This window comes from Nematostella vectensis, chromosome 10 (genome assembly GCF_932526225.1).
Source record: "Nematostella vectensis chromosome 10, jaNemVect1.1, whole genome shotgun sequence".
NCBI lineage: Eukaryota > Metazoa > Cnidaria > Anthozoa > Actiniaria > Edwardsiidae > Nematostella > Nematostella vectensis.
In genome coordinates, this window is record NC_064043.1 from 13,041,239 (window position 1) to 13,065,948 (window position 24,710).

The 24,710-nt window shown below is 43.4% G+C and overlaps 5 protein-coding genes across 7 annotated transcripts; 4 read left to right on the forward strand and 1 right to left on the reverse strand.

The window, feature by feature from the left end:
- On the forward strand, window positions 1-2,195 carry LOC5512533 (ectin; the record flags this gene model as incomplete). Its single annotated transcript, XM_001632818.3, is given in 4 exon segments — window positions 1-20; window positions 865-1,084; window positions 1,457-1,672; window positions 2,044-2,195. Coding segments are annotated over 3 exon segments (445 nt in total), but the record flags the coding sequence as incomplete, so codon positions are not given.
- A 4,729-nt stretch (window positions 2,196-6,924) lies between these two features.
- Window positions 6,925-10,236, forward strand: LOC5512503 (ectin). Its single transcript, XM_001632817.3, has 4 exons — window positions 6,925-7,209; window positions 7,803-8,022; window positions 8,852-9,063; window positions 10,107-10,236. The coding sequence occupies exons 1-3, from the start codon at window positions 7,122-7,124 to the stop codon at window positions 9,054-9,056; spliced, it is 513 nt and encodes a 170-aa protein (XP_001632867.2). The 5' UTR covers window positions 6,925-7,121; the 3' UTR covers window positions 9,057-9,063; window positions 10,107-10,236.
- Window positions 10,237-12,149: 1,913 nt separating this feature from the next.
- On the forward strand, window positions 12,150-17,265 carry LOC5512532 (CUB and sushi domain-containing protein 1). Of its 3 annotated transcripts, none has more exons than XM_048733769.1 (5): window positions 12,150-12,451; window positions 12,557-12,643; window positions 14,054-14,086; window positions 14,639-14,875; window positions 15,426-17,265. In XM_048733769.1, exons 2-5 carry the CDS (start codon window positions 12,610-12,612, stop codon window positions 15,953-15,955), a joined length of 834 nt encoding a protein of 277 aa, XP_048589726.1. In that variant the 5' UTR covers window positions 12,150-12,451; window positions 12,557-12,609; the 3' UTR covers window positions 15,956-17,265. The 3 variants fall into 3 exon arrangements, with proteins under 3 accessions (XP_048589726.1, XP_032237858.2, XP_048589725.1); XM_032381967.2 differs by having other exon boundaries at window positions 12,152-12,451; window positions 14,639-15,049; XM_048733768.1 differs by lacking the exons at window positions 12,150-12,451; window positions 12,557-12,643 and adding an exon at window positions 13,402-13,825 and having other exon boundaries at window positions 14,639-15,049.
- Window positions 17,266-19,636: 2,371 nt separating this feature from the next.
- LOC125573188 lies at window positions 19,637-21,004 on the reverse strand. The gene has a single exon (XM_048733559.1). It carries the CDS (start codon window positions 21,002-21,004, stop codon window positions 19,637-19,639), a length of 1,368 nt encoding a protein of 455 aa, XP_048589516.1.
- A 14-nt stretch (window positions 21,005-21,018) lies between these two features.
- On the forward strand, window positions 21,019-24,456 carry LOC125573190 (protein dopey homolog PFC0245c-like). Its single transcript, XM_048733560.1, has 3 exons — window positions 21,019-21,025; window positions 21,140-22,077; window positions 22,807-24,456. Exons 1-3 carry the CDS (start codon window positions 21,019-21,021, stop codon window positions 24,454-24,456), a joined length of 2,595 nt encoding a protein of 864 aa, XP_048589517.1.
- Window positions 24,457-24,710: the final 254 nt, after the last annotated feature.

Genomic DNA, 24,710 nt, shown 5'->3' on the forward strand with positions numbered 1-24,710 from the left:
TTTCATATTTCGCCGTGGAGGTAAGATCAGTGGTTGAAATACTGATTCTCCCATCCCCCACCCTATTATTTGAAATACATAAAAGTGTCTTTCTTGATCTTCTTGCTATGCTTGTATTAGATGGGCGATGCAACTTAACACCCCATGTTTTCAGCTCTGAGTCCTCATCAATTTGTCCCTTCTTCTCCATACCGTCCATACTTCTCAGTCATTACAACTAATACTGGATTGTTTTCTTACCTTTGCCGAGACTAGGTACGCATATGCAAGGCTGTAGCGGGGAGTGAGGCACTGGGGGCTCGTGCCCCCCCCCCCCCCCTTTTATATAAGTTATAAAGGAATGACCAGTAGAAGTGTGGCTGTGCCCCTAACATTTTCCTAATGTTTCTGTACCGTGCCCCTCCAATATTTCGAAGCCTGCTACGGCACTTATATGTCACCTTTCCTAAATTGCCAAAACTTACAATTAGCCTCTCTGACATGTTACAGACATTGACCATCTACAACCGTCGCGCAATCAGTGGTTCAAGCTCTAGATCACCTTGTTATCCTATGCAAGACTCATTGTAACGCTTCTCAAAGAGAGTCCTGTCATTTTGTGGTACAGCCAGTAGCAAGAAGTACTTTACTTAAATGCGCCGTTCCCGGGTCTTTAGGCCCGTCACCCGGGTGGCCATCAGGCCTAAAACTCGGCCACCCAAGGCGAGCGCGCCAATATAATATTAATAATGGCAGCTGGCAAATTAATTTTGGTTGTCGACAAATTTTCTAACTAGGAAAATAACCTTAGTTAAAAACGTACACAAAGACTTGCGAAGGCATATTGTTCTGTTTACAAGTTATTTGCTGTGCTTGCTTTTTCAGTTGATGTACAGGCGTGTTTGGATGCCCATAACAGCTTCCGATCCCAGCATGGCGCAAAGCCGCTAAAATGGGACGATTACTTGGCCAAGCACGCACAAGCCTGGGCTGACTCATTGGCGGCTAAGGGAGGACTTTCTCATAGCCCCCAGGCGGGAGTTAGCGACAAGGAAGGAGAAAACTTGGCTAACGCTGGAAGCTGCCCCGAGGCCGTGGCTCAATGGTAAGGGGTACAATTTTGCTGAGCTGATGTCAGGTAACGGTTGTCGAGTAATGTAAGGGATGAAGTAATGACCATGCAACGAGTCAATTGACAAAATATTCTTTAAAGTTATACTAGAAGTAGTATCAAATTCTTATACCAACCAGTAGTATCATATACATATGATATGATGATATGATGATGATCAACTAAAGGCTAATTTCCACAAAGCGATTTCATCGTATGCGACGTGCCCGCAACACCTCTACAACTCGAGTCGTAGAGTGTAAATCAGCCTACGACTCCGCTTCAACGTTAAGATAAAATTCCCTGGTTCGAATGATGCATGGAATGTATTTACGTTTTTTTTAAATGAATCGTTTTCGCCGGCAGGATTGGGCAACTAGGAAAATACAAAAGCTCCGGAGCATGCACCAACCCCCCTGCCAACGCCCCGGCAGGTACTGAGGAGGTCGCCCAGCTCATGTGGCAAAGTACCTCTGCTGTCGGTGTTGGGATTTCAGGCAACGTAGTGGTTGCTCGCTATTTCCCTCCAGGCAACTTCCAAGAGGAATACGAGTATGAAGTGAAATGCTAGATAAATAACAGGTTAGTATGGCTAGACAAGGCAGGGACGGATCTAGGGGTGAGCCGTTTTTTGAAACTCCTGGATCCGCCCCTGCAAACAATAACAATAAACAATAACATGAAAACAATAACAATAAACAATAACAATAAACAATAACAATAAACAATAACAATAAACAATAACAATAAACAATAATAAAGCATCTTTAGACCTCGTGATCTTAAAATTACAATTTGACACCCATCCGTCCCATAAAACACGTAACCATGAAATTGGAAAGAGAGTTTTTCTTATGCTTTTGCTTATTGACAATAGGAAATACTATCTAAGCCATTGTCTTTGTCCTTTCCTTTCCTTTTCAAAAATTAATAGCATTCTTATTTCTTTCCAGCATGGCAAATCATCTGACCCGGAACAGGCAACGGCGAAAGAATTATGATTCTCAATTTTCAAATAAAAATAGTCGATAGTTTACTGACTAAGACACTTGTAGTTCGTGTAGGATTCTAATAAACCACTAGCGATGATATGAGCTCAAGCATTGTTCTTGTTGTTGTCTTTTTTTGTATTTTGTTTCGTTCATTTGTTTGTTTTAATTTCCCTTTCTCTCTTTCCGCTCGAATAATAGGCCATTACACTTAAGTATTCGCGACCACTCCCGACATGGAAGCCTACCCCAACTACGGTCATGCAGCGCGCGCTTCGTTTGGTGCAAATTTATAAAGGCGCTCGTTGCATTCTGGTAGTTTAGGTATGTTTCTATTGTGATGCGAAGTTTAAAGCTTATACGGCCTATTAACTTTTGAATGGAAGGTGTTTTCGATCCTGCTTGGCTGCGACGAGCGTATAGCTAGTAGTGGTAGGTATTATTCTAGTGGCTGTACAATAAAATATAACAGAGGAGACCGTACATAAATAGGGAGATATGTTAACCGGGTTCCTAGCCCTGTCATCTGGCTACGCCACGCACAGTGAAAAGATAGCGGTGGTCTGTTTAGTGATAGCGTCACTTTGTCACTTGGGAATTAGTTTGTTTCTATAGTATGATGTCAAATTTTTAAGGAACATTTTGGAAATGTAGCGTTAAGCTAAATAATTTCCCTCTGCCACATCCTCAACCTATAGTCCTTACGAAACGGCGACGTCGTTTCCAAAAAGTATGGTTTCGTGCTCAGCTCAGTCATTTTAAAACAAGTTTTATGGTTTTTGTTGTTTTTATATAGTTCTATTTTTATAGTTTAAAAAAAAGGTTAAGATAGGCCTATAAACGTATTTCTAGCGAACAAAGACCATCGGGCTGGTTAATATTTTTCTCGTTTACCGTTCTAAGGCTAAATATTCACGGACCCACAGAAACATGCGGGAAATTGAGCCTACGCCAGACCGTGACACTTGGAGTGTTTCATCTCGTTTTCACTTCACCACCGTCACTATCTCGACTTTGTCTAGGGTGACTGGCTGTGCATTGCTAGAAGACTTTTAGGCAAACCGTTTATGGTCAGCAGTAGTTGAACTTGACTAGTTTTGTGGAGCTCGAAACAGGTGGATAGAGTATTATGACATTCTAGACCTGTTTCTCCGAGTGAAAGGGTAAAAAAATAATTAAACACTTGTTCTGTTTTATGGTAAAAACCTTCAATTTTTGTAATTTTCAGGAAAATTTTTAAGTTGATAAAAGACTATGCTATAAAGCATTTCCGACAAATTTCCCCATCCCCTCCCCAGGAAGTAATGTTGATAAATGAAAAAGATTTACTCATTCTCTAGAAAAGTTTATCACTTGATACAGGAGTTATTTCTTTCTTTCTTGTAATGGTGCCTCACATGGTGCATTATATTATTATATAAAAAATAACCATCCTTTTAGAAGCAAGGGCGTCGCGCGCAACGGATCAATGGGGTTACCAAAAACAAAAAAGAGCGCTCAAATTTCTTGACTAAGAAATATATATTAAGCCAATAGAGCATTAGATAAAAGAGGGACACTTTGATATTACCCGCGCGCCATGTCGATTCCGAATCTGGCTATTTTTAGTAACCACCACCCCACCACTGCGCGTGAGGATTTGCTCCTTTTATTTTGTCCTACTCCCCCGCGGGTTGCGTGTTGTTGTTTTGCCAACTCGATAGGAATGAAAAGAGATCATTTAAAATAACTCGGAAGAAGAAAACAAGTCTAACTTAAGTAAGCAAGATTGGCAAATATACTCACAGAAAGCTAAATCCCTTAATAGTTTGACTGTTTTGTTTGTCTGAGCGGCGAAGTCAAGTGAAGAAGAAAGAAAAACCGACGAGCGATAATATGGCTGAGATACCGCGTTTGATTCAAATCCCGACTCCAGCTTGTATAATAACAACATAATGATATAACATATAATAATAACAACATCAAAGAAGTACAGTAATATCTCCCTCTTTATTTTCCCACTTTTACAAAAGCTCAGATGCTTCAGCTTGCTGGCTTTGATCATCACAGAAATGCATTCCCTCGCTACAAGGATAGTTTTAGTTTTATAAAATGTATTTTTCCTGGATTCCTTCTCAATTCACCGGAATATTCACAAAAATCAATATCATATCTAATGTCTAACTTACAGATTTCGTTTGACCATTAGGAAGATAATGAATGTTGAGAAACCACGAAGAAGTAGCAAGTTGAAGCGAAAACGGTGTTTGAAGCACGAGGTTTTCCGCTCTTGATTTGGAATGAAGTCTCGTTTTCGAAATCTTTCAACTGCCCGTATCCTAGATGCTAGAATGAAATTTTTGATGGTATTTGTGCAAATAGGGTGTTTTTTTTTCGGTTTCAAGTCACAAAACAGCGGAAAACAACAAGATGTAAATGCCAAAGCGCGGTGGTAGGGTGAGTAAAAATCCTCACGCGCAGTGGTGGGGTGGTGGTTACTAAAAATAGCCAGATTCCGAATCGAAATGGCGCGCGGTAATACCAAAGTGTCCCTCTCTTATCTAATACTTTCTTGATAAATCTTGTTTCAAACCACGTCGTCAGCACAAAGGGCAATTGCCAAATGGTTGTACTATGGAAACTACCAAGGGTGTCGTCAGTAATCGCCATTCACATTGACAACTTGTTTTGAAATAGGTGTATGTCTCGCTGTATGAACGTATATTTGAATAACGAGGTATCCATCGACACGAACGGGAGAGTGAGAGAGTAGGAGCGTCGCTAAGATTTTTCCTTGGGGAGGTGGGGGGCAATGTGATTTTTCAAGAACATTCTTTTATTGAGATATGACGACTAATACGTAATAACTTTTTTGGACCAGAAGGGGTGGGGGCCCTGGGCCAACCCCCTGGCTACGCCCCTTGAGAGAGAACGAAAGAAAAAGACAGAACGAGCGAGAGAGAGAGGGAGATGAGATATACACATTGATACAAAGAGAAACAGATAGACAGAGACAGTGAGAGAGAGACAAAGAGGAGAGAGGACAAATGGAGACAGAGAAAATGTATTTATTTGCGGTATTCACAAGATTTTTGTTCTTTTTGTTGTCATTAAGTAATCATGATTATGAATCATAATTAATTCGCTGGGTGGCGTTGCGTCTTTCATTTGACGCCTTCCAGCAAACTAACAAGTTCTACTTTGTACGAGGGTTAATTTTAACCAATTAGTTGGTTAGTTAGAATGTCCTGATCTTTAATCAATTTGTAATTTGTATATATTACATTGTAATTGTAGTTCTTCAAACCGCCTGTTAATAAAGGATTTGCTGGCTGACTCGAATAGAATAGAAGAGGTAGAGAGAGACACAGTGGGAGAGAGGGGGGGAGTAAATAAAATATTTTTAAATCCACCGTCGATTTGCAGAGAAAAAGACACACACACAGAGACAGGTAGACAGAGACACGTACAGAGAAAGAGGCAGAGAGAGACAAATATAAATAGACTGAGAAAGAGGTAAAGCGAGACAGGGAGTGAGAGAATTGAAGAAAGGAAATCGTAGAGGAGCGGAATTTCCATATCCCTCCTCCCAAAAATAGACTGCTTGAATAAACGAAAAAGCATTCATGATCACTCCAACCTGAAATTCTATTTCAGCCTACCTCCTTGTGAATAGTTTATTGATCAAGATTGGTCACTACGTGGCTACCGGCATACAACTGCCCCCCCTTACCGAAACACGTTAAAATGGCCCAACTCGTCGTTTGAATATGTTCTGATGCCGGAAATATCCATTTTTAAAGTTGCTGGGGAAAAAATATATTTTCTTTTCCCAGAAGGGACCATTCCTTTTTTCCCAACCAGCAGTGGTTAGGATTTTTTAGCACATGAATAATTGCCCGTATAACCGATCGGGACGATTTTTTTACCAAGCATCCGCTCCAGCGCCCCCAAAAATATTCCCAACGCAACTAGTTTGACTCCGTAAATTTGCCAGCAGAACGATTTTTTTTCTCAGCAACCGAGGGGTCTAACATCTTCCCAGCCAGCAAAAAACGGGCTGCGGAACAGATCCGTTTTGTGCCCTTTGTACCGGGGCTTCTACGACAAATTTTACTCAAGAAACTGCTTCCCTTAATGACTCAGTTTCTAATACAGATAAGATACACTGATCTGATAAGGTGTCATGCCATTCAAAATCGGCTATATTTAAGAAGATTGAATAGAACAGAAAACTAATCTGAATTGAATTAAAGGCTCTCTTATGCTAAGTCAATAAAATTTTTGTGAATTTAAAAACAAATGTCGGATAATAAGAATAAAAAAAATCGCTTGATTAAATGCACCTAGGGGTCAGATATCTGACTTTCGCGGCATCTTTATCTTATCTTTTTAAGTAGTATAATTCATCCAAGTTAATTCAAATAAAACTTCTTGGTTCATATCATTTATATTTTAATGATAATTAGAATTATCGTCTTGATAAGAGATTTAGTTTAAATTACTTGCAATCATGATAAGATTTCCATCGCATTACTAACAAATAATTGATGTCTTTGGAATTTTTAAATTCCAGCCCGAATCTCGATAAGTCAAACCCTCGGTAAAACGAACTTAATGCTATTTTGAACCGAAATCAAATCCTCTTTAATTCTCTATATGTTTTTGTCTTCTGTTTTTATGATCAATTAATCAACCCCAAGTGAAATTAAACTTCCCGTTAACACACAATTTTTATTTAAGTTATTTTTGTTTCCCTTGTGTTAATTTTGTATAAATTATTACCCTCAATAACTCGCACTTCCTTAATTCACCCTTTTGTTGCGAAATTGGCCCGTCATAGTTATTTAGGTACATATTTGACATTTTTCCACTTCGAACAAGTTCCATCAATATTATATTTTTGATCTCCCGATGTCTAGAGACCCCGATAGCTTGGACTCCTCTTAGATTCGTCATTAGTAAATGGTTAAATTAATGATAACAAACGCAGCCCCAAACATATAAAAGACGAAGCGAATGCAGCCAAGTTACACAACTAGCAAAGTAACTTGCTGATCAACATGGCACGCCTTTTGATTCTTCTCGCGGTAGTGCTCGCCATTGGCATCGCAGAAGCAAGAGTTCGATCTTTCGTTTTTCGCCGTGGAGGTAAGACGTCGTTTTCTAACAACACGGTTCACGCCAAGACCGCTTGGAGCTCTTTCATAAATTTTGGCTTTTTTATCTCTTCTGTGGAGAACGCTATGTATAAAATCCATTCTCTTAACGATTTTCATAACGATATTTTCCTTTAAAAAGTCATTTACTGTGGGCTTTCATTTTCTTGCTAGTTATCTGAACCCCTTATTACAACAAATTAGGTAATTGATTATCGTATCATGGAATATCGTTTTAGCCTATACCAACAGAATACTGCCTGACACACTAGGAAGAATTTGTAGGGGTTTCACTTACTTGACGTTATAAATATGATGAGTCTCAATAGAACTAAAACTAAATAATAAAATTACAAGAACCTTAAACAATTTGTTTGTTAATTTAAGTCTAAGTAATTTAAGTCTAAGTAAGTCTAAGTAAGTAATTTAAGTCTAAGTAATTTAAGTCTAAGTAATTTAAGTCTAAGTTAATTTAAGTCTTGTGTAATCTGGATATGCCTTTCCTGTTACTTGAAATTACCCTGTGATTAGATGTGCATGCATATTGCTTTGTTTACAAGTTGTTTGCTGTGCTTGCTTTTTTAGTTGATGTACAGGCGTGTTTGGATGCACATAACAGCTTCCGATCCCAGCATGGCGCAGAGCCGCTGAAATGGGACGATTACTTGGCCAAGCACGCACAAGCCTGGGCTGACACATTGGCGGCTAAGGGAGGACTTTCTCATAGCCCCCAGATGGAAGTCAGCGACAGGGAGGGAGAAAACTTAGCTCACGCCGGAAGCTGCCCTGAAGCTGTAGCTCAATGGTAAGGGTTGTTATTCATGGAGCAAGGTATGCAACGAGTTCTTCTCGCAATGGGTGACTAAACCCGAGTTGGTGTAATGAGTGAAGTAACGAGTCATGTCAAACGAGTAATCCAACGAGTGTTTTATGCCGAGTGATATTTCAATTGAATAGCTAGTCAAATAACGAGTCACAAAACGACTTTACCAGTCATATGTACAGATTCATGGCATGCACGTAATTGCAAGACAGCTCTAGCAAAACGTCTTGTACAGCTAGGGCCAAAAAGTGTGTCATTTCTTATGAAGGAATCTTCATATACTATGCTTTTTCCATGTTATACCTATGACTGTACACCCGCCACCCCCCCCCCCCCCCTTCTTTCAGCCAATCCTGGGTGCGCACCTATACAGAGTTATGCGAAGAGTCTTGTACAGATTCATGAGAGACGAGTCATGTACAAACTTATAAGAGACGAATCATGCGACGAGTCATGTATAGTCTTATGAGAGACTTATGAGAGACGAGTCATACGACAGTATGTACAGACTTATGAGAGATGAGTAATTTGACGAGTCATGACAGTCTTGTGAAAGACGAGAGTCATGTTCAGGGTCATAAAAGGAATCATACTACGAGTCAAGTAGGTGATGACCAATTCGACCCTGAGTGGAGCAATAACCGCCGTAAACTGTTAGATTTGAAACGGTACGAATAGATGAATGACCAAAGTGTTAATTAAAATAAGAATACATAAAATCTGACAAAAAGTCAAACACCAAAAACCATCACCCCCATGAGTACCAGAGCGCTGATTTTACTTGGCTCACATTCAATGTTGCCTCTTAAAGGATTGGGGAACTAGCCAAATACAAGAAATCAGGAGCATGCACAAACCCTCCCGTGCATGCCCCGGAGGGGACTGACCAGGTCACCCAGCTCATGTGGCAAACTACGACATCAGTCGGTGTTGGAATCGCAGGAAACGTAGTGGTCGCACGCTATTTCCCGCCTGGCAACTTCGAGGCCGAATACGAGTTTGACGTGAAGTGCTAGATAACAGGTTAGTACAAGATGCTTTGAAAACGGCCCGCTGAATGACTTATGCACTCTTATGCACCTATTTCGAATAAGGCTCCACACAGAGATCCCATTTGTCGTAACCCCCCCCCCCCCCCCCCCATTGGCGCATGGGTTTTAAATAGATTTCAAGGGAATAAGCGCAAACAAAAGCAAATCCCGCTCATGAAAGCTGTAGAGTTTTAACTTATGTGCCTTTAAACCTTGAGATCAGGTTTCGGCAATTATATGTTACCCATGAACTACTTCGGGTTACGATACATGGATTCTCGGGTGCTACCTTGATTGAATAGGTGTGAATGCGCATGACAGCGGGCCTATCACACATCACCAGTATACGCATTTAATAAGATAGCAGCATACGCAAGCAGCACTTCTTAAGTGTGGAACGCATGCCAACATATCAATATTTTGGTGACCTTCAAACCTGCTCGGTCAATTTCTTAGAGGCCTGGGTCTCAGGGCTTTTCAAGATTAGTGACATAAAGATTTGACCAAGCAATCAATTTTTTTCTTGACAAATTCTTGCCGCGAGTCTCAAATTGACAGGAATCAGCATTTTTCACCATGTTTTCTGGAGATCAGGGAGCAGAAAAACTTTAGCTCTTCTAAATATGGGCATCATTGACCATATAAGGCAAAACAAACGAAGGACACTATATGTGGGGAATATGTTTGATATGAAATATGCAATGGACATCTCCAGCAGTTGATCGGTTCGTAGGCGAGCGCTTGGGTCAAGGGTGTCAGGGGGCGCCCTGGGAAGGGGAAGGGATTTGCTGTTTTTTTTTCAGCATGCGTTGTGAGTAGTTATTTGTTTAAATTGGAATTGAAATGAAGAGTAATTATTTATTGCAACGCAAGTGCAAGGCGTGATGCGACTCTCTGGACAAAACTTGTATCTATTGTGTCGCGCTTGCGTTTAAAGACTCTGCGTATCTCGATCTTTAGAACCTTCTTGCATCATTTTTTTAAGTTTATCAAATTATCTCGACCAATAATAAGATAATTTTGATTATTTTTCAGTGACAAATTATCTCACTTGGAACAGGCAATGGCAGACGGAATTGTGATTTAAAGCATTCAAAGAAAATAGTTATGTTTTTTAAAATAGTTGAAATTTGCGTCTTAGATTGAAATAAAAAATTCAACATCAGTCTTTGTTCTTCAGAACTGTAGCAGGTCTCGATATATTGGGAGGGGCACAATACAGGAACACTGAGAAAATATTTGGGACACAGCCACGCCCTACTGGTCATGTTCCTTTATATTCTCCTAAATTATTGGGGGAGGGGTGCCCCCTGTGCCCTACCCCCTGTTCTTCTCTGTTTGTGGTCAATGTTTTTTTCATTTTTTTCTCTCTTTTTTTCTTAGTCTTTGGAGCACATCTATCATTTCTAAAATTCACTTCTCATCTTTTTAGAAATACCGTGGCGCTTAGATTTTTCCTTATTTAGTTTTATTTAAAGCCCCTTCCAATTTCCCTAATCCATAAAATCAATTTTTACACACCCACTTTTACAACAACGAGCGACAAATTGCAGAGTTGTTGAAAACATGGAGAACAAAATGTACTCACACTGAAGCGAATCCCACAACCCCACCTCCACACCACCCACACCCTTTCTTTCTTTCTCCTTATCATGTCCCAAAGCCTATAAGACGTGTCAAAAATGGAATTGATCATATTTCAATTGTATACACTATGCAAAAATAAAATAAAAAAAGTTTCATTTTTATTCATTACTATGTTTGTCGCCGGCGTGGGCGTTTTGTAGCGCGGTAGTTTATTTCACTTTAATTCTATTTTCTCATAAACGCAGTTAAAAATACAATTGAGCATGCGTTAAGACCTGTTCTAGCTATAGCGTCGGGTAATGGTCAAGAAAACGCGCGATATGCTCTCGAATATTGCTTGAGAATAATACATCTGTAAATAATATAGAGACCTTCACGTTTTCCTTGCTTGAGATAAAAGCATTTGCGTAAAAAAATGCGAGTTCCTGAGCAAACGTCCGATGAGTTAATGAATCATGATCTTTTTGAGATACAACAAAATCAACGCGTTTTTTTTTTCGTTACTGATTTTATGACTAGAAGAATAGAGCGAGGATGAGCCCCCAAGAGACCCTCGGCGCCCAAGTTGAACTCGATATTTTTACCCTAAATCACCGCAAACTGTGCATGGCGTCGTAACCTACTAAGACACGGCTAAGAACCTGCTTATTGCCTCCCTATTAAAGCGTAAGTGCCCCAGGTGTCTTTGTATTCTACACTTCGCTAGGTAACAGTTGTCCAAAAACTCCAATATACCCGTTAAGCTTTAGCTGCCATACGGTGATTAAACGCACGTCTGGCGTATAGTCTAAATTATCTATATCATCATTTTTTTCCCTTCTTCTATTTTTTTTTTCTTTTTTTTTTGGTTAGCGTGCAAATTCCGCCCCTCCAAAAGTGTGGAGCAATACTTTTGTAAGTGAAGCGGATGACGGGGTAGAGGTAGACAGTTATCTGGCGAGGGAAGTGGTCCTACGTGTTTTGGGGTTTGAAACCCTTCTATTTTCGGGAGCGGAAAGTTTCCTTATAGTAAGAAATGCTTGAAAAATGAGTTAACCATTTTTTTTCCTCTAAAAAAGAGGTATATTTAAAGTTAACTTTCAAAAATTATCAAATTGACTACGGAGCACGTTCTTGTACGATACTAGCCTACTTGTAAGAATGTGGTGGTGTTTTTACCGCGAAAACCTAAACTTAAAAAAAAACCGCCAAAAACGCGTAATAAATAATAAGCAATTCTTTTATGACGCTTACATAGGCATATGGCGCTTACGGATCTTCTACAGAGAAAAACCTAAACTAAAAAAAAAACGCCAAAAACGCGTAATAAATAATAAGCAATTCTTTTATAACGCTTACATAGGCATATGGCGCTTACGGATCTTCTACAGAGAATTCAAATAAGCCGTATGGCCAAAACAATTAAAACTCATCACCTTTTGCGGATTGTATACGAGCTTGGGCGCCCTGTGGTGTGAACCTTGTCTTTCGAAGGTCCTGTGTTATTTCGGCTTGTACTAGAACAGCTTTAATTTTATTTATCTCGTAGGTGTAACGTTAAAACTCTCATAAACAATTGATTTATTCAGATTAACCTAATATTTAACGTTAACGGAATAGTCTTCACGTTATAACCAGCGAAACAAGCTTTGGCATCTACGAATTTTAACACTCATTACACATGTTGACTGCATGAAAACATGAGTAAACAAGTCGTCTACCCAGCTATCCGTGGCTGGCTTTTTTCCAAAGCTGAAGGCAAAGTTTTTGACCCCTGCACGTAATAATAAGATGCTTTTGGTGGTTATTGTCATGTAAGCTCAGTGATCTTCTTGTATTGTTTGTAACCTTGTTAAAAGTAAGTAGAGAATAGTAGTTGTCACTAGCAACCGGAACTATAATTGCTTTTTGTTCATTAGTATGAAAATCCAGGTGGAATCTTCACTGGTTGCGGCGCGTTGGAGTTGAAGTAATGGAAGCATGGCTTCTAGTGATATTTTTCATGGGTAAGTTATTGATTCAAAATGATTCCTCTGTATTAACATTCAGTATTTGGTTTAAAGATGTGCATCATATTTTTGATTGCGAACAAGAGCCGATATAAAAACTTGTTTCATTTGTTCACTTCGTTTGTGCTCCATGTATGCGTCATCGTTCTAACTTATCTATTTTCATCTATTTTTTTGGTTGTCTTTGACTTCCTATGCTACCAAAGCATAGGAAAGCGAGCAGCCTTACCCTCAAATGTGATCATTTACCAGAATGCAAATTATATATTACTAAGAGTACATTTACTTAATGGAACTAAGTTAAAACAGTGTTTCTTGTTAATGAAAAATCGTGGTTAATGCCACGAGAAACCGTAGCATTTCTGCGGAGCGCGGTAGTTAGTCAAAGAACTGTTTCAAAAGGCGTAAATCGGTAAACATACATAAGTTTTATTACCCCCTCGACGTTTATGCTTATAGGTATAATCAATAAAAAAAAAAAATAAAGTGGTGATAGATTTTATCTTTTGTTATTTCCGTATGTCACCATGTATAATGAACGATAAACATCATAATTATTTGGAGCGCACGGATGGAAAAATCTGAGCGAGAAATTATAAACGCTTAAAAAAAATCTATAAACAAACAAAAACATTGTTAAACAAACACATCATAAGCATAACATTGGCTAAACTGCAGAAAACCCGTCCACTTATTTGCATTATCCTTGTATTTACTGCCTCGTTCTATAGAAATCGAGGTGTGAAGTCTCAACTCTTTGTGGACGGGTATTCTGCAGTTGCTCCATAACATTAGTTATCGATGCTTTGTGAATGAGTGATTCGATGACACACTTTATCTCAGACATTTTGAAGTAGCCTTTGATATATAAGAGGGCATTATTGACCACCTGAACACAGAGCTGGCTCGTCTGGATCGCAGAGGCAATCGTGTTCGATTAAATTGAAACCACACGGTTTAGATCACACGGTCAAACTAGCTGCGATCGTGTGCGATCGATTGCGATCACAATGGAAACCAGCTTTCAGCGCCCAAATCCATTACGTTACAAACGGCGACGGCAGAAAACAATAGAAAACTGAATGAGCCAGACGTGAAATGCACCCTGAAATGGACACTGTCTGGTACTTTACAGCCGTTTATACTCAAGGACTGGGACTTGTGTGCCTGGCTTTCATTGTACGCTACGGTAGAAATAAGGTTCTATGTTTATCTTTTTGGAACTATAAAAACGAGTTGATTTCATCAAAACTAGTTTAGAATTGTGCGCTATGCCGTCAACGTCGACGTTGCGTATGGCTCCTATAATTTTTGACTGCGAAACTATTTGTAGCCTCTTTTTCTCAACAATCAACGTCCTTATCACCACCATGAAATACCTTAACAGCGTCTGAAATTTGTCCACAGCCTGCGAGCTAGGATCTTGCTTCGGAATAATTGGTAAGTGTTTAACTTTCTTGTCTGGTTGTCCTTGTCCAGTTCACTATCTGAACCCCCCCCCCCCCCCTCCCCCTCCCAATTTCTCGCTGCTGGTCGACACAAATCTGGTCTATAAAAAGGGAACCGTTTTTTTTTACAAGATCTAAAGATACAAAGTCAGCTAACCCAGCCCTCTTGATCGGCCATTGAAATACAAATAGATGCTCGTACCTAGAATTTACTGAGAGGGGGGGGGGGGGGGGGGGGTGCGCAGTCATGGGTACCATATGGAAAAAGCATAAAATTTGACAATCCTTCAATAAGAAATTACCCACGTTTTTGTCGGCCAAGAAAGATAGGGGAGGTGCGCAGTCATGGGTGTCATTTTGAATAAAGGATACTAGTTTTTGACGATACTTCAAAGAGAATGACCCACTTTTGGCGGCTTAGGAGGAGGATGGGGTGTGTGCACAGTCACACTATAATAAGAAATGACAGACGTTTTGAGGCGAGCGTCCCCCAGTATACGTGCCTAATTAATGCAAATATTTACGAGAACCTCTTTACTTCTAGCAACCCGGTGCTCTAGAATGAACCCTCCGAGTACCAACACAAACATCCAGCTAAATGCTTCGTCAGGTACCATCTACAGCCCTGACTATACAAGTCAATCACTCTATCCAAGCGACATGGAGTGTATGTGGCGAATCACCGGACCATCTGGGTATATTATCAGGATTACTTTCACCGTTTTTGAGCTCGAGGAACAGATTATGTGCGCGGAGGGCGATTTTCTTCGCGTGAGTGAAGGTCAGGAGCCTTCTAGTCCAGTCCTGGGCGAATTCTGTGGGAGGAAAGAGCCTTTTTCAGTGCAAGCGCGAGGGAGATTAATGGCACTGTACTTCCGCACGAATAACGCTACAGAAGGTCGAGGCTTTGTAGCCTCGTACCGAGTGATAAGGGAGGACAAGGGGAAAGACACCGGTGAGAACAACACACATACACAATACACAGTACACATTTACTTAAACTTATTCAATTAACTTCTCTATCTAAGTCCCTCGATCGCAGATTTTTTAAACCCGGTTTTCAAATTTTCTTAATCGAGACTAACTCAAGATATTAGCAAGGTAATTTAAACTATAAGGGAAATCCATTTCATTTTTATTTCATGGTGCTGTGGTAATCAAAAAACTGACACAATTCGTTTTCCTCTACCAAAGGTGTTTGTAATTTTTTAAATAACGTTTTATATGCTCTTCTCAACTATACAGAGAACACACCACAAGCAAGTGTCTCTAAATGTGGGGCGCTGGTACACCTAGTTGTATTAAACTTAAACGCGTCTTTTGCACTTCAGAATCGTCCACACCCGTGTCTCTGATAGCGGTGGGGTCAGTGGTAGCCTTTGTCATAGTCGTGGGGTCCGTCGTCGCCATCTGTACGGCCAAGAGTAACGAAAAGAACAGACGTGTCCCAAGACAACCCAACAGTTCGGCCAGCTCTCATGTCTCCATGTGTCACTCTCCTTCAAAAAGTGCCCGGCCGTCGAGATGGGGTAGCCCAAAGGTTCAACCCCTTGCGCACTTGAGAACTCTGTCATTACCACGCCTTTCAGTGACGAACGAATTAGGTATAACCACGGATCTACTACCTAGGAATGAGTTGCGCACCCAGGCTCTCGTCCACACCTCTCCAACTTCCATGAGACGCTACGGCTTACAGAATCACAAATTAGGCTCGCCAAAGTCGAGAAGGCGTCAATCGCCGACGCTTCCAAAAAGACAGATAGGAAAAGGCACCGTGCATGTGCAAAAGACAGATACATCTGTGCTTTGTGAGACAAAAAGGGGGGATCTTGGGACCTCTTCGTTAAAGCGAAGCTTTTAAGGCAACCGACAAGCTTTAAACACAATGTCCAATAACAATCAATCTAATGGCGTAACATACTTTTAGGAGTTAAGGTTTAGATAATCATGTTTTCCATATCAGGCAAATTGCCGATTGGGTTTAGAGAGTGAGAATCTTATTAACAGTATTAGAGTTTTTAGTTGGTTGGCTAAAATTTTTGCTCTTCCTTGGCTCCCGTGTGCCAGTCAGTACTTGGCACAAACACAAGGAGATAATAATAACACAATAATAACCTTCGTGGTGACTATGACCCTGGAGCATGGCCCAAAAATACCCTTCGTGGTGACTATGACCCTGGGGCATGCCTCAATAATAACCTTCGTGGTGACTATGACCCTGGGGCATGCCCCAATAATAACCTTCGTGGTGACTATGACCCTGGGGCATGCCCCAATAATAACCTTCGTGGTGACTATGACCCTGGGACATGCCCCAATAATTACCTTCGTGGTGACTATGACCCTGGGGCATGCCCCAATAATAACCTTCGTGGTGACTATGACCCTGGAGCATGCCCCAATAATAACCTTCGTGGTGACCATGACCCTGGGGCATGCCCCAATAATAACCTTCGTGGTGACTATGACCCTGGGACATGCCCCAATAATAACCTTCGTGGTGACTATGACCCTGGGGCATGCCCCAATAATAACCTTCGTGGTGACTATGACCTTGGGGCATGGCCCAATAATAACCTTCGTGGTGACTATGACCCTGGGGCATGCCCTAATAATAACCTTCGTGGTGACTATGACCCTGGGACATGCCTCAATAATAACCTTCGTGGTGACTATGACCCTGGGACATGCCCCAATAATAACCTTCGTGGTGACTATGACCCTGGGGCATGGCCCAATAATAACCTTCGTGGTGACTATGACCCTGAGAATGCCTCAATAATAACCTTCGTGGTGACTATGACCCTGGGACATGCCCCAATAATAACCTTCGTGGTGACTATGACCCTGGGACATAGCCCAATAATAACCTTCGTGGTGACTATGACCCTGGGGCATTGCCCAATAATAACCTTCGTGGTGACTATGACCCTGAGGCATTGCACAGTAATACAAAAATAACCTTCGTGGTGACTATGACACCGGGACATGCCCCAGTAATAACCTTAGTGGTGACTATGACCCTGGGACATGCCCCAGTAATAACCTTCGTGGTGACTATGACCCTGGGGCATGCCCCAGTAATAACCTTCGTGGTGACTATTGTAGTGACCATAGTAAGGCTTTACTCAACATAAAACAGTGCTTACAATAAAGCGAGCGAAAACAAAATGGCCGCTAGTCTAACTAACAAACTGCTGACCAAGCGCAGGCTCAGGCCACAGGAAGCCCAACAACAACAAATGTCATATCATTTTCCCCTCCTATAAAATGTAACAATGATAGGGAAATATTCAAAGTTCGCCATACAGGGTGTTAACAGTCAAAGCATCATACAGGGCGCTAACAGTCAAATCGTGATGGCCGCCGGATCTCCCTGGTTGAGCGACGCAGTAGATTAGCAGGGCCTGACTCAACTTCTGCCACCAAATCAGGATCAGGAAGGATGGGGGCTGGTGTCTTCAAACCAGAATCAGTGGGTGGAGTCGTAGGAGTAGGAGCTGCTTGCCCTTGGAATGTACCCTCTTGACTCATCTGTGGGGCAGTGTTCTGGGGTGGGCATGGAGCGAGGTCCCTGAGAGAGACAGTTGATTCCCTTCCATCTGCATACTGGATGTGTGCATATGTAGGGTTCGCATCTTACAGCTCAACCTGGTCGACAAGGGGGTCATTCTTATTAGCACGCACAAATCGGCGAAGCAGTACTGGACCAGGTAACTGCAGCCAGGTAGGTAGCGATGTGCCGTGCGTGGAGCGGCGTTGAAAGTTGAAGAACCTCTCATGTGGTGTTGTGTTGGTTGAAGTGCAAAGAAGAGAACGGATGGAGTGGAGAGCATCTGGAAGCATTTGTTCCCATTTAGTAACTGGTAGATTCGACGATTTGAGAGCAAGCTGTACTGCCTTCCAGATAATACCATTGTACCGCTCGACTTGACCATTTCCGATGGGGTGGTAGGGTGTGGTTCTGCTCGATGCAATCCCTCGTGCTGATAGATACTCTTTTAACTCTTGTGAGATGAGTGAGGCACCCCGGTCCGAGTGGATATAGCTTGGTGTGCCGCAAAGAGTAAATATCTGTTCTAAGCACTTGATAACAGTGGAGGAGTGCATGTTTGGGCATGGGAACGCAAAAGGAAAGCGTGAGTACTCATCCACCACTGTGAGGATATATGGGTTATGAGCTGGGGCCCCTTGAAGTCGATACTGAGCCTCTCCATGGGCTGTGTAGCCTTGATGAGGACGCTGGCCTCTGGTCGGTAGAACTGTGGCTTGAGCTCTGCACAGGTCCTACAGGCTGCACATGTTTTCGTCACCTCATCTGTAGAGTAGGGTAGGTTCTTGGACTTCACAAAGTGCAACATCCTGGTTACGCCTGGGTGGCATAGTGCTGCATGGATCTCAGCGAGGCTGCTTGTTGGCATTGAGGCAGTGAAAGCTCTTGTGAGTGAATCGGGAGCGACGTTATCCTTACCAGGCCTGTACTTCACTGTATAGCTGAATGACGCTAACTCTAGCCTCCAGTCTTGGATCTTATTGTTCTTTACTTTCGTGCGTTTCCTGTTGTCAAACATGAAGGCCACGGAACGCTGGTCAGTCTCCAGGGTGAAGTGACGACCTGCTAGAAAATGACGCCACTTGCGGACTGCCTCAATGATTGCCATGGCTTCCTTCTCGACTGGAGGGTAGTGTAATTCGCTTCCTTGCAGTGTCCTAGACATGAAGGCGACTGGTCGTCCGCCCTGGTTTAAGGTGGCTGAGATAGCAACCTCCGAGGCATCGCATTCCACTTCAAATGGTACACTCTCGTCGATAGAGTGGAGAGTGGCACTCTCCAATTCCTTCTTTAGTGCGTTGAAGGCATTTAGAGCTGCTGCATTAAGTGGGAACGTTGTGGCTTGTGAAAGTGGCTGTATCTTGTCAGAAAAGTTTGGTATCCACTTGGCGTAGTAGGCTAGCATTCCTACAACCCTTTTGAGTGACTGTGAGCTCTGGGGAGGCGGAAACTCTTGCAGAGGGCGGAGTCTTTCTTGGTCTGGTGTGATTACTCCCCTGCCGACACAGTAGCCAAGTATATTGATAGATGATTTTGACTCTATGGTCTTGCTTTCGTTCAAGGTAAGGTTCCGGCGCTGCACCGCCTCTCGGAACTTTCGGACATTCTCATCATGCTCCTTCTGATTACGCCCTGCTACTGTTATGTTATCTAGGTATGGGAATGTGTCCTTGAGACCTTCTTCGTCTATGAACTTGTCCATAGCCCTCTGGAAAACTGCAACACCATTAGTAACTCCGAATGGAATGCGACGAAACTGGTAAAGCCTGCCATTGGCTTCAAAGCCAGTGTACTTGCGGTCGGTTTCTTTGATGGGAACCTGGTGGTACGCGCTCTTTAGATCGAACGTAGAGAACATTTCATAATTGGCGAGGGTGTTGACCATGTCATCAATACGTGGTAGTGGGTAGGCATCCAGTTCCGTACACAAGTTGATAGTCTGTGAGTAGTCGATGCAGAGGCGCTTCTTGTGACGCTGTAGTGGGTCTTTCACGACGACAACTGGGCCCTCCAGGGGGATGTGCTAGGCTCGATAATGCCCTCCGACAGCAAGCTGTTGACTTCCTGCTCTACGAATTCTTGATCTTCCTTCCCAAATTGCCTTGACTTGCTCGCTACGGGTTTGCAATCTGGGAGTAGGTTGGCAAATAGTGATGGTTCCTCCATCTCAGCTGCTGAGAGGGCACAGGCAGGCGCCTCATGGGTGATCTTCAGGTCGGGCTGTGTGCCGCCAAATTGGGTTATTACGCTGTTGTGACTACGCTGGAAGTCTAGTCCAAGTATGACATCGCTGCATAGATTCTTCAAAACACCAAGGCGAACAGAGGGATACGTGTGTTCCTTGACGGTGAGGTCTACTAGACAATGGCCAGTGACTTGGGTTGTGATAAAGCTAAGAGCCATTGATACACTCTGTACTGTTGACTTGTTCACCTGTAGCCCGTGGCGTTGAACTACCCCTTCATTGATATAGCTCCCTGAGCTGCCAGTGTCCACAAGTGCTGTCAGTGAGTGGCCTGCAATACTGGCTTCCACAGAAGCCTGAGCTAGACTCTCAGGGCACGCGGCAGAAATCGAGCAGATTGAGGCGGCTGTTCCTTTTGCAGCCCCTTTTGACTTGCAAACTTTAGCATAGTGGCCTCCCTTTCCACAGTTATTGCAAGAGCAGTTCTTGGCAGGGCAGTCTTTGCGGTTATGCAGCGGACCGCCACAAAAGTAGCATCTCTTGGACGGCCTATACGCAGCAGCGGTGACAGGAACTTCATGGTCAGGGTTCTGAGCTTCTATCTGTTCTGGGACCGCAGAGACAGACGCTGTTTGGAGTGGTACGCTGTATGAATCCGAGTTCTTCTGTGCCAGATCAAGAGCATTCGCCTGATCAAAAGCAGTCTTTAGATCAAGCTCTCTGTTTTCCAACAGCCTCTGCCGGATGAACGGGGAGTTTAGGCCGTTTATGAAAGAGTCACGTATAAGCTCCTCTCGGTACTGCTCAGCTGATACGGCTTTGACATTGCAATCCTTGCATAGTCTTCTCAGCTCTTGGAGGAATTCGGTAAGTGTCTCTCCTGTCTTTTGCCGTCGTGTAGCAAGAAGGTGACGGGCGAATATTTCGTTAGGTGTCTTTATAAACAGCTGTTTGAGTACTTGGATGGCTGAGTCGTACGTTGAGCAGTCTTCGATGTACTCGTATACATTATGCGAAACATAATTGATAAGGGTTCTGTAGCGATCCGGGGCCCTCGACCCACATTCAGCGATAAAGTTTTCAAACGTCTTCAGCCAGTGTTTCCATTCTTTTGCCGCTGTGGGCGAGTTTGGATCCAGGTCCAGACGGTGAGGCTTCAGAACAGCGTCCATGTCTTATTGTTAATATGTTGAGTAAATTGTAGTGACCATAGTAAGGCTTTACTCAACATAAAACAGTGCTTACAATAAAGCGAGCGAAAACAAAATGGCCGCTAGTCTAACTAACAAACTGCTGACCAAGCGCAGGCTCAGGCCACAGGAAGCCCAACAACAACAAATGTCATATCAACTATGACCCTGGGGCATGCCCCAATAATAACCTTCGTGGTGACTATGACCCTGGGGCGTGCCCCAATAATAACCTTCGTGGTGACTATGACCCTGGCACATGCCCCAATAGTTACCTTCGTGGTGACTATGACCCTGGGGCATGCCCCAGAAATAACCTTCGTGGTGACTATGACCCTGGGGCATGCCTCAATAATAACCTTCGTGGTGACTATGACCCTGGGGCATGCCTCAATAATAACCTTCGTGGTGACTATGACCCTGGGGCATGCCTCAATAATAACCTTCGTGGTGACTATGACCCTGGGGTATGCCTCAATAATAACCTTTGTAATGACTATGACCCTGGGGCATGCCCCAATAATAACCTTCGTGGTGACTATGACCCTGGGACATGCCTCAATAATAACCTTCGTGGTGACTATGACCCTGGGATATGCCCCAGTAATAACCTTCGTGGTGACTATGACCCTGGGATATGCCCCAGTAATAACCTTCGTGGTGACTATGACCCTGGGACATGCCCCAGTAATAACCTTCGTGGTGACTATGACCCTGGGGCATGCCCCAATAATAACCTTTGTAATGACTATGACCCTGGGGCATGCCCCAATAATAACCTTTGTAATGACTATGACCCTGGGGTATGCCTCAATAATAACCTTCGTGGCGACTACGACCCTGGGACATGCCCCAATAATAACCTTTGTAATGACTATGACCCTGGGGCATGCCCCAATAATAACCTTTGTAATGACTATGACCCTGGGGCATGCCCCAATAATAACCTTCGTGGTGACTATGACCCTGGGGCATGCCCCAATAATAACCTTCGTGGTGACTATGACCCTGGGGCATGCCTCAATAATAACCTTCGTGGTGACTATGACCCTGGGGTATGCCTCAATAATAACCTTCGTGGCGACTACGACCCTGGGACATGCCCCAATAATAACCTTTGTAATGACTATGACCCTGGGGCATGCCCCAATAATAACCTTCGTGGTGACTATGACCCTGGGACATGCCTCAATAATAACCTTCGTGGTGACTATGACCCTGGGACATGCCCCAGTAATAACCTTCGTGGTGACTATGACCCTGGGACATGACCCAGTAATAACCTTCGTGGTGACTATGACCCTGGGGCATGCCCCAATAATAACCTTTGTAATGACTATGACCCTGGGGCATGCCCCAATAATAACCTTTGTAATGACTATGACCCTGGGGTATGCCTCAATAATAACCTTCGTGGCGACTACGACCCTGGGACATGCCCCAATAATAACCTTTGTAATGACTATGACCCTGGGGCATGCCCCAATATAAACCTTTGTAATGACTATGACCCTGGGGCATGCCCCAATAATAACCTTCGTGGTGACTATGACCCTGGGGCATGCCCCAATAATAACCTTCGTGGTGACTATGACCCTGGGGCATGCCCCAATAATAACCTTCGTGGTGACTATGACCCTGGGGCATGCCCCAATAATAACCTTCGTGGTGACTATGACCCTGGGGCATGCCCCAATAATAACCTTCGTGGTGACTATGACCCTGGGACATGCCCTAATAATAACCTTCGTGGTGACCATGACCCTGGGACATGTCTCAATAAGAACTTTCGTGGTGACTATGACCATGGGGAATGCCTCAATAATAACCTTCGTGGTGAGTATGACCCTGGGGCATGGCCCAATAATAACCTTCGTGGTGACTATGACCCTGTGGCATGGCCCAATAATAACCTTCGTGGTGACTATGACCATGGGACATGCCCCAGTAATAATCTTCGTGGTGATTATGACCCTGGGGCATGCTCCAATAATAACCTTTGTAATGACTATGACCCTGGGGCATGCCCCAATAATAACCTTCGTGGTGACTATGACCCTTGGGCATGCCTCAATAATAACCTTCGTGGCGACTACGACCCTGGGACATGCCCCAATAATAACCTTTGTAATGACTATGACCCTGGGGCATTCCCCAATAATAACCTTCGTGGTGACTATGACCCTGGGACATGCCTCAATAATAACCTTCGTGGTGACTATGACCCTGGGACATGCCCCAGTAATAACCTTCGTGGTGACTATGACCCTGGGACATGGCCTAGTAATAACCTTCGTGGTGACAATGACCCTGGGGCATGCCCCAATAATAACCTTTGTAATGACTATGACCCTGGGGCATGCCCCAATAATAACCTTCGTGGTGACTATGACCCTGGGGCATGCCTCAATAATAACCTTCGTGGTGACTATGACCCTGGGGCAAGCCCCAATAATAACCTTTGTAATGACTATGACCCTGGGGCATGCCCCAATAATAACCTTTGTAATGACTATGACCCTGGGGCATGCCTCAATAATAACCTTCGTGGTGACTATGACCCTGGGACATGCCCCAATAATAACCTTCGTGGTGACTATGACCCTGGGACATGCCCCAATAATAACCTTCGTGGTGACTATGACACTGGGACACGCCCCAATAATAACCTTCGTGGTGACTATGACCCTGGGGCATGCCCCAATAATAACCTTCGTGGTGACTATGACCCTGGGGCATGCCCCAATAATAACCTTCGTGGTGACTATGACCCTGGGGCATGCCCCAATAATAACCTTCGTGGTGACTATGACCCTGGGGCATGCCCCAATAATAACCTTCGTGGTGACTATGACCCTGGGGCATGCCCCAATAATAAGCTTCGTGGTGACTATGACCCTGGGGCATGCCCCAATAATAACCTTCGTGGTGACTATGACCCTGGGGCATGCCCCAATAATAACCTTCGTGGTGACTATGACCCTGGGACATGCCCCAATAATAACCTTTGTAATGACTATGACCCTGGGGCATGCCCCAATAATAACCTTCGTGGTGACTATGACCCTGGGACATGCCTCAATAATAACCTTCGTGGTGACTATGACCCTGGGACATGCCCCAGTAATAACCTTCGTGGTGACTATGACCCTGGGACATGGCCTAGTAATAACCTTCGTTGTGACTATGACCCTGGGGCATGCCCCAATAATAACCTTCGTGGTGACTATGACCCTGGAGCATGCCCTAATAATTACCTTTGTGGTGACTATGACCCTGGGGCATGCCCCAATAATAACTTTCGTGGTGACTATGACCCTGGGGCATGCCCTAATAATAACCTTCGTGGTGACTATGACCTTGGGGCCTGGCCCAATAATAACCTTCGTGGTGACTATGACCATGGGACATGCCTTAATAATAACCTTCCGTGACTATGACCCTGGGGCATGCCCCAATAATTACCTTCGTGGTGACTATGACCCTGGGGCATGCCCCAATAATTACCTTCGTGGTGACTATGACCCTGGGGCATGCCCCAATAATAACCTTCGTGGTGACTATGACCCTGGGGCATGCCCCAATAATTACCTTCGTGGAGACTATGACCCTGGGGCATGGCTCAATAATAAATTTCGTGGTGACTATGACCCTGGGACATGCCCCAATAATTACCTTCGTGGTGACT

Bases quoted from the DNA above. Each gene is read 5' to 3' on its own strand.
- LOC5512503 (XM_001632817.3), top strand. From the start codon at position 7,122: ATGGCACGCCTTTTGATTCTTCTCGCGGTAGTGCTCGCCATTGGCATC. The intron at 7,210-7,802 runs GTAAGACGTCGT...TTGCTTTTTTAG, and splicing joins TTTCGTTTTTCGCCGTGGAG to TTGATGTACAGGCGTGTTTG. The intron at 8,023-8,851 runs GTAAGGGTTGTT...TGCCTCTTAAAG, and splicing joins CCTGAAGCTGTAGCTCAATG to GATTGGGGAACTAGCCAAAT.
- LOC5512532 (XM_032381967.2), top strand. From the start codon at position 12,610: ATGGAAGCATGGCTTCTAGTGATATTTTTCATGG. The intron at 14,087-14,638 runs GTAAGTGTTTAA...CTTTACTTCTAG, and splicing joins ATCTTGCTTCGGAATAATTG to CAACCCGGTGCTCTAGAATG. The intron at 15,050-15,425 runs GTGAGAACAACA...TTTGCACTTCAG, and splicing joins GGACAAGGGGAAAGACACCG to AATCGTCCACACCCGTGTCT.
- LOC125573188 (XM_048733559.1), bottom strand. From the start codon at position 21,004: ATGGACGCTGTTCTGAAGCCTCACCGTCTGGACCTGGATCCAAACTCG.
- LOC125573190 (XM_048733560.1), top strand. The intron at 22,078-22,806 runs GTATGCCTCAAT...TGTCTCAATAAG, and splicing joins GTGGTGACTATGACCCTGGG to AACTTTCGTGGTGACTATGA.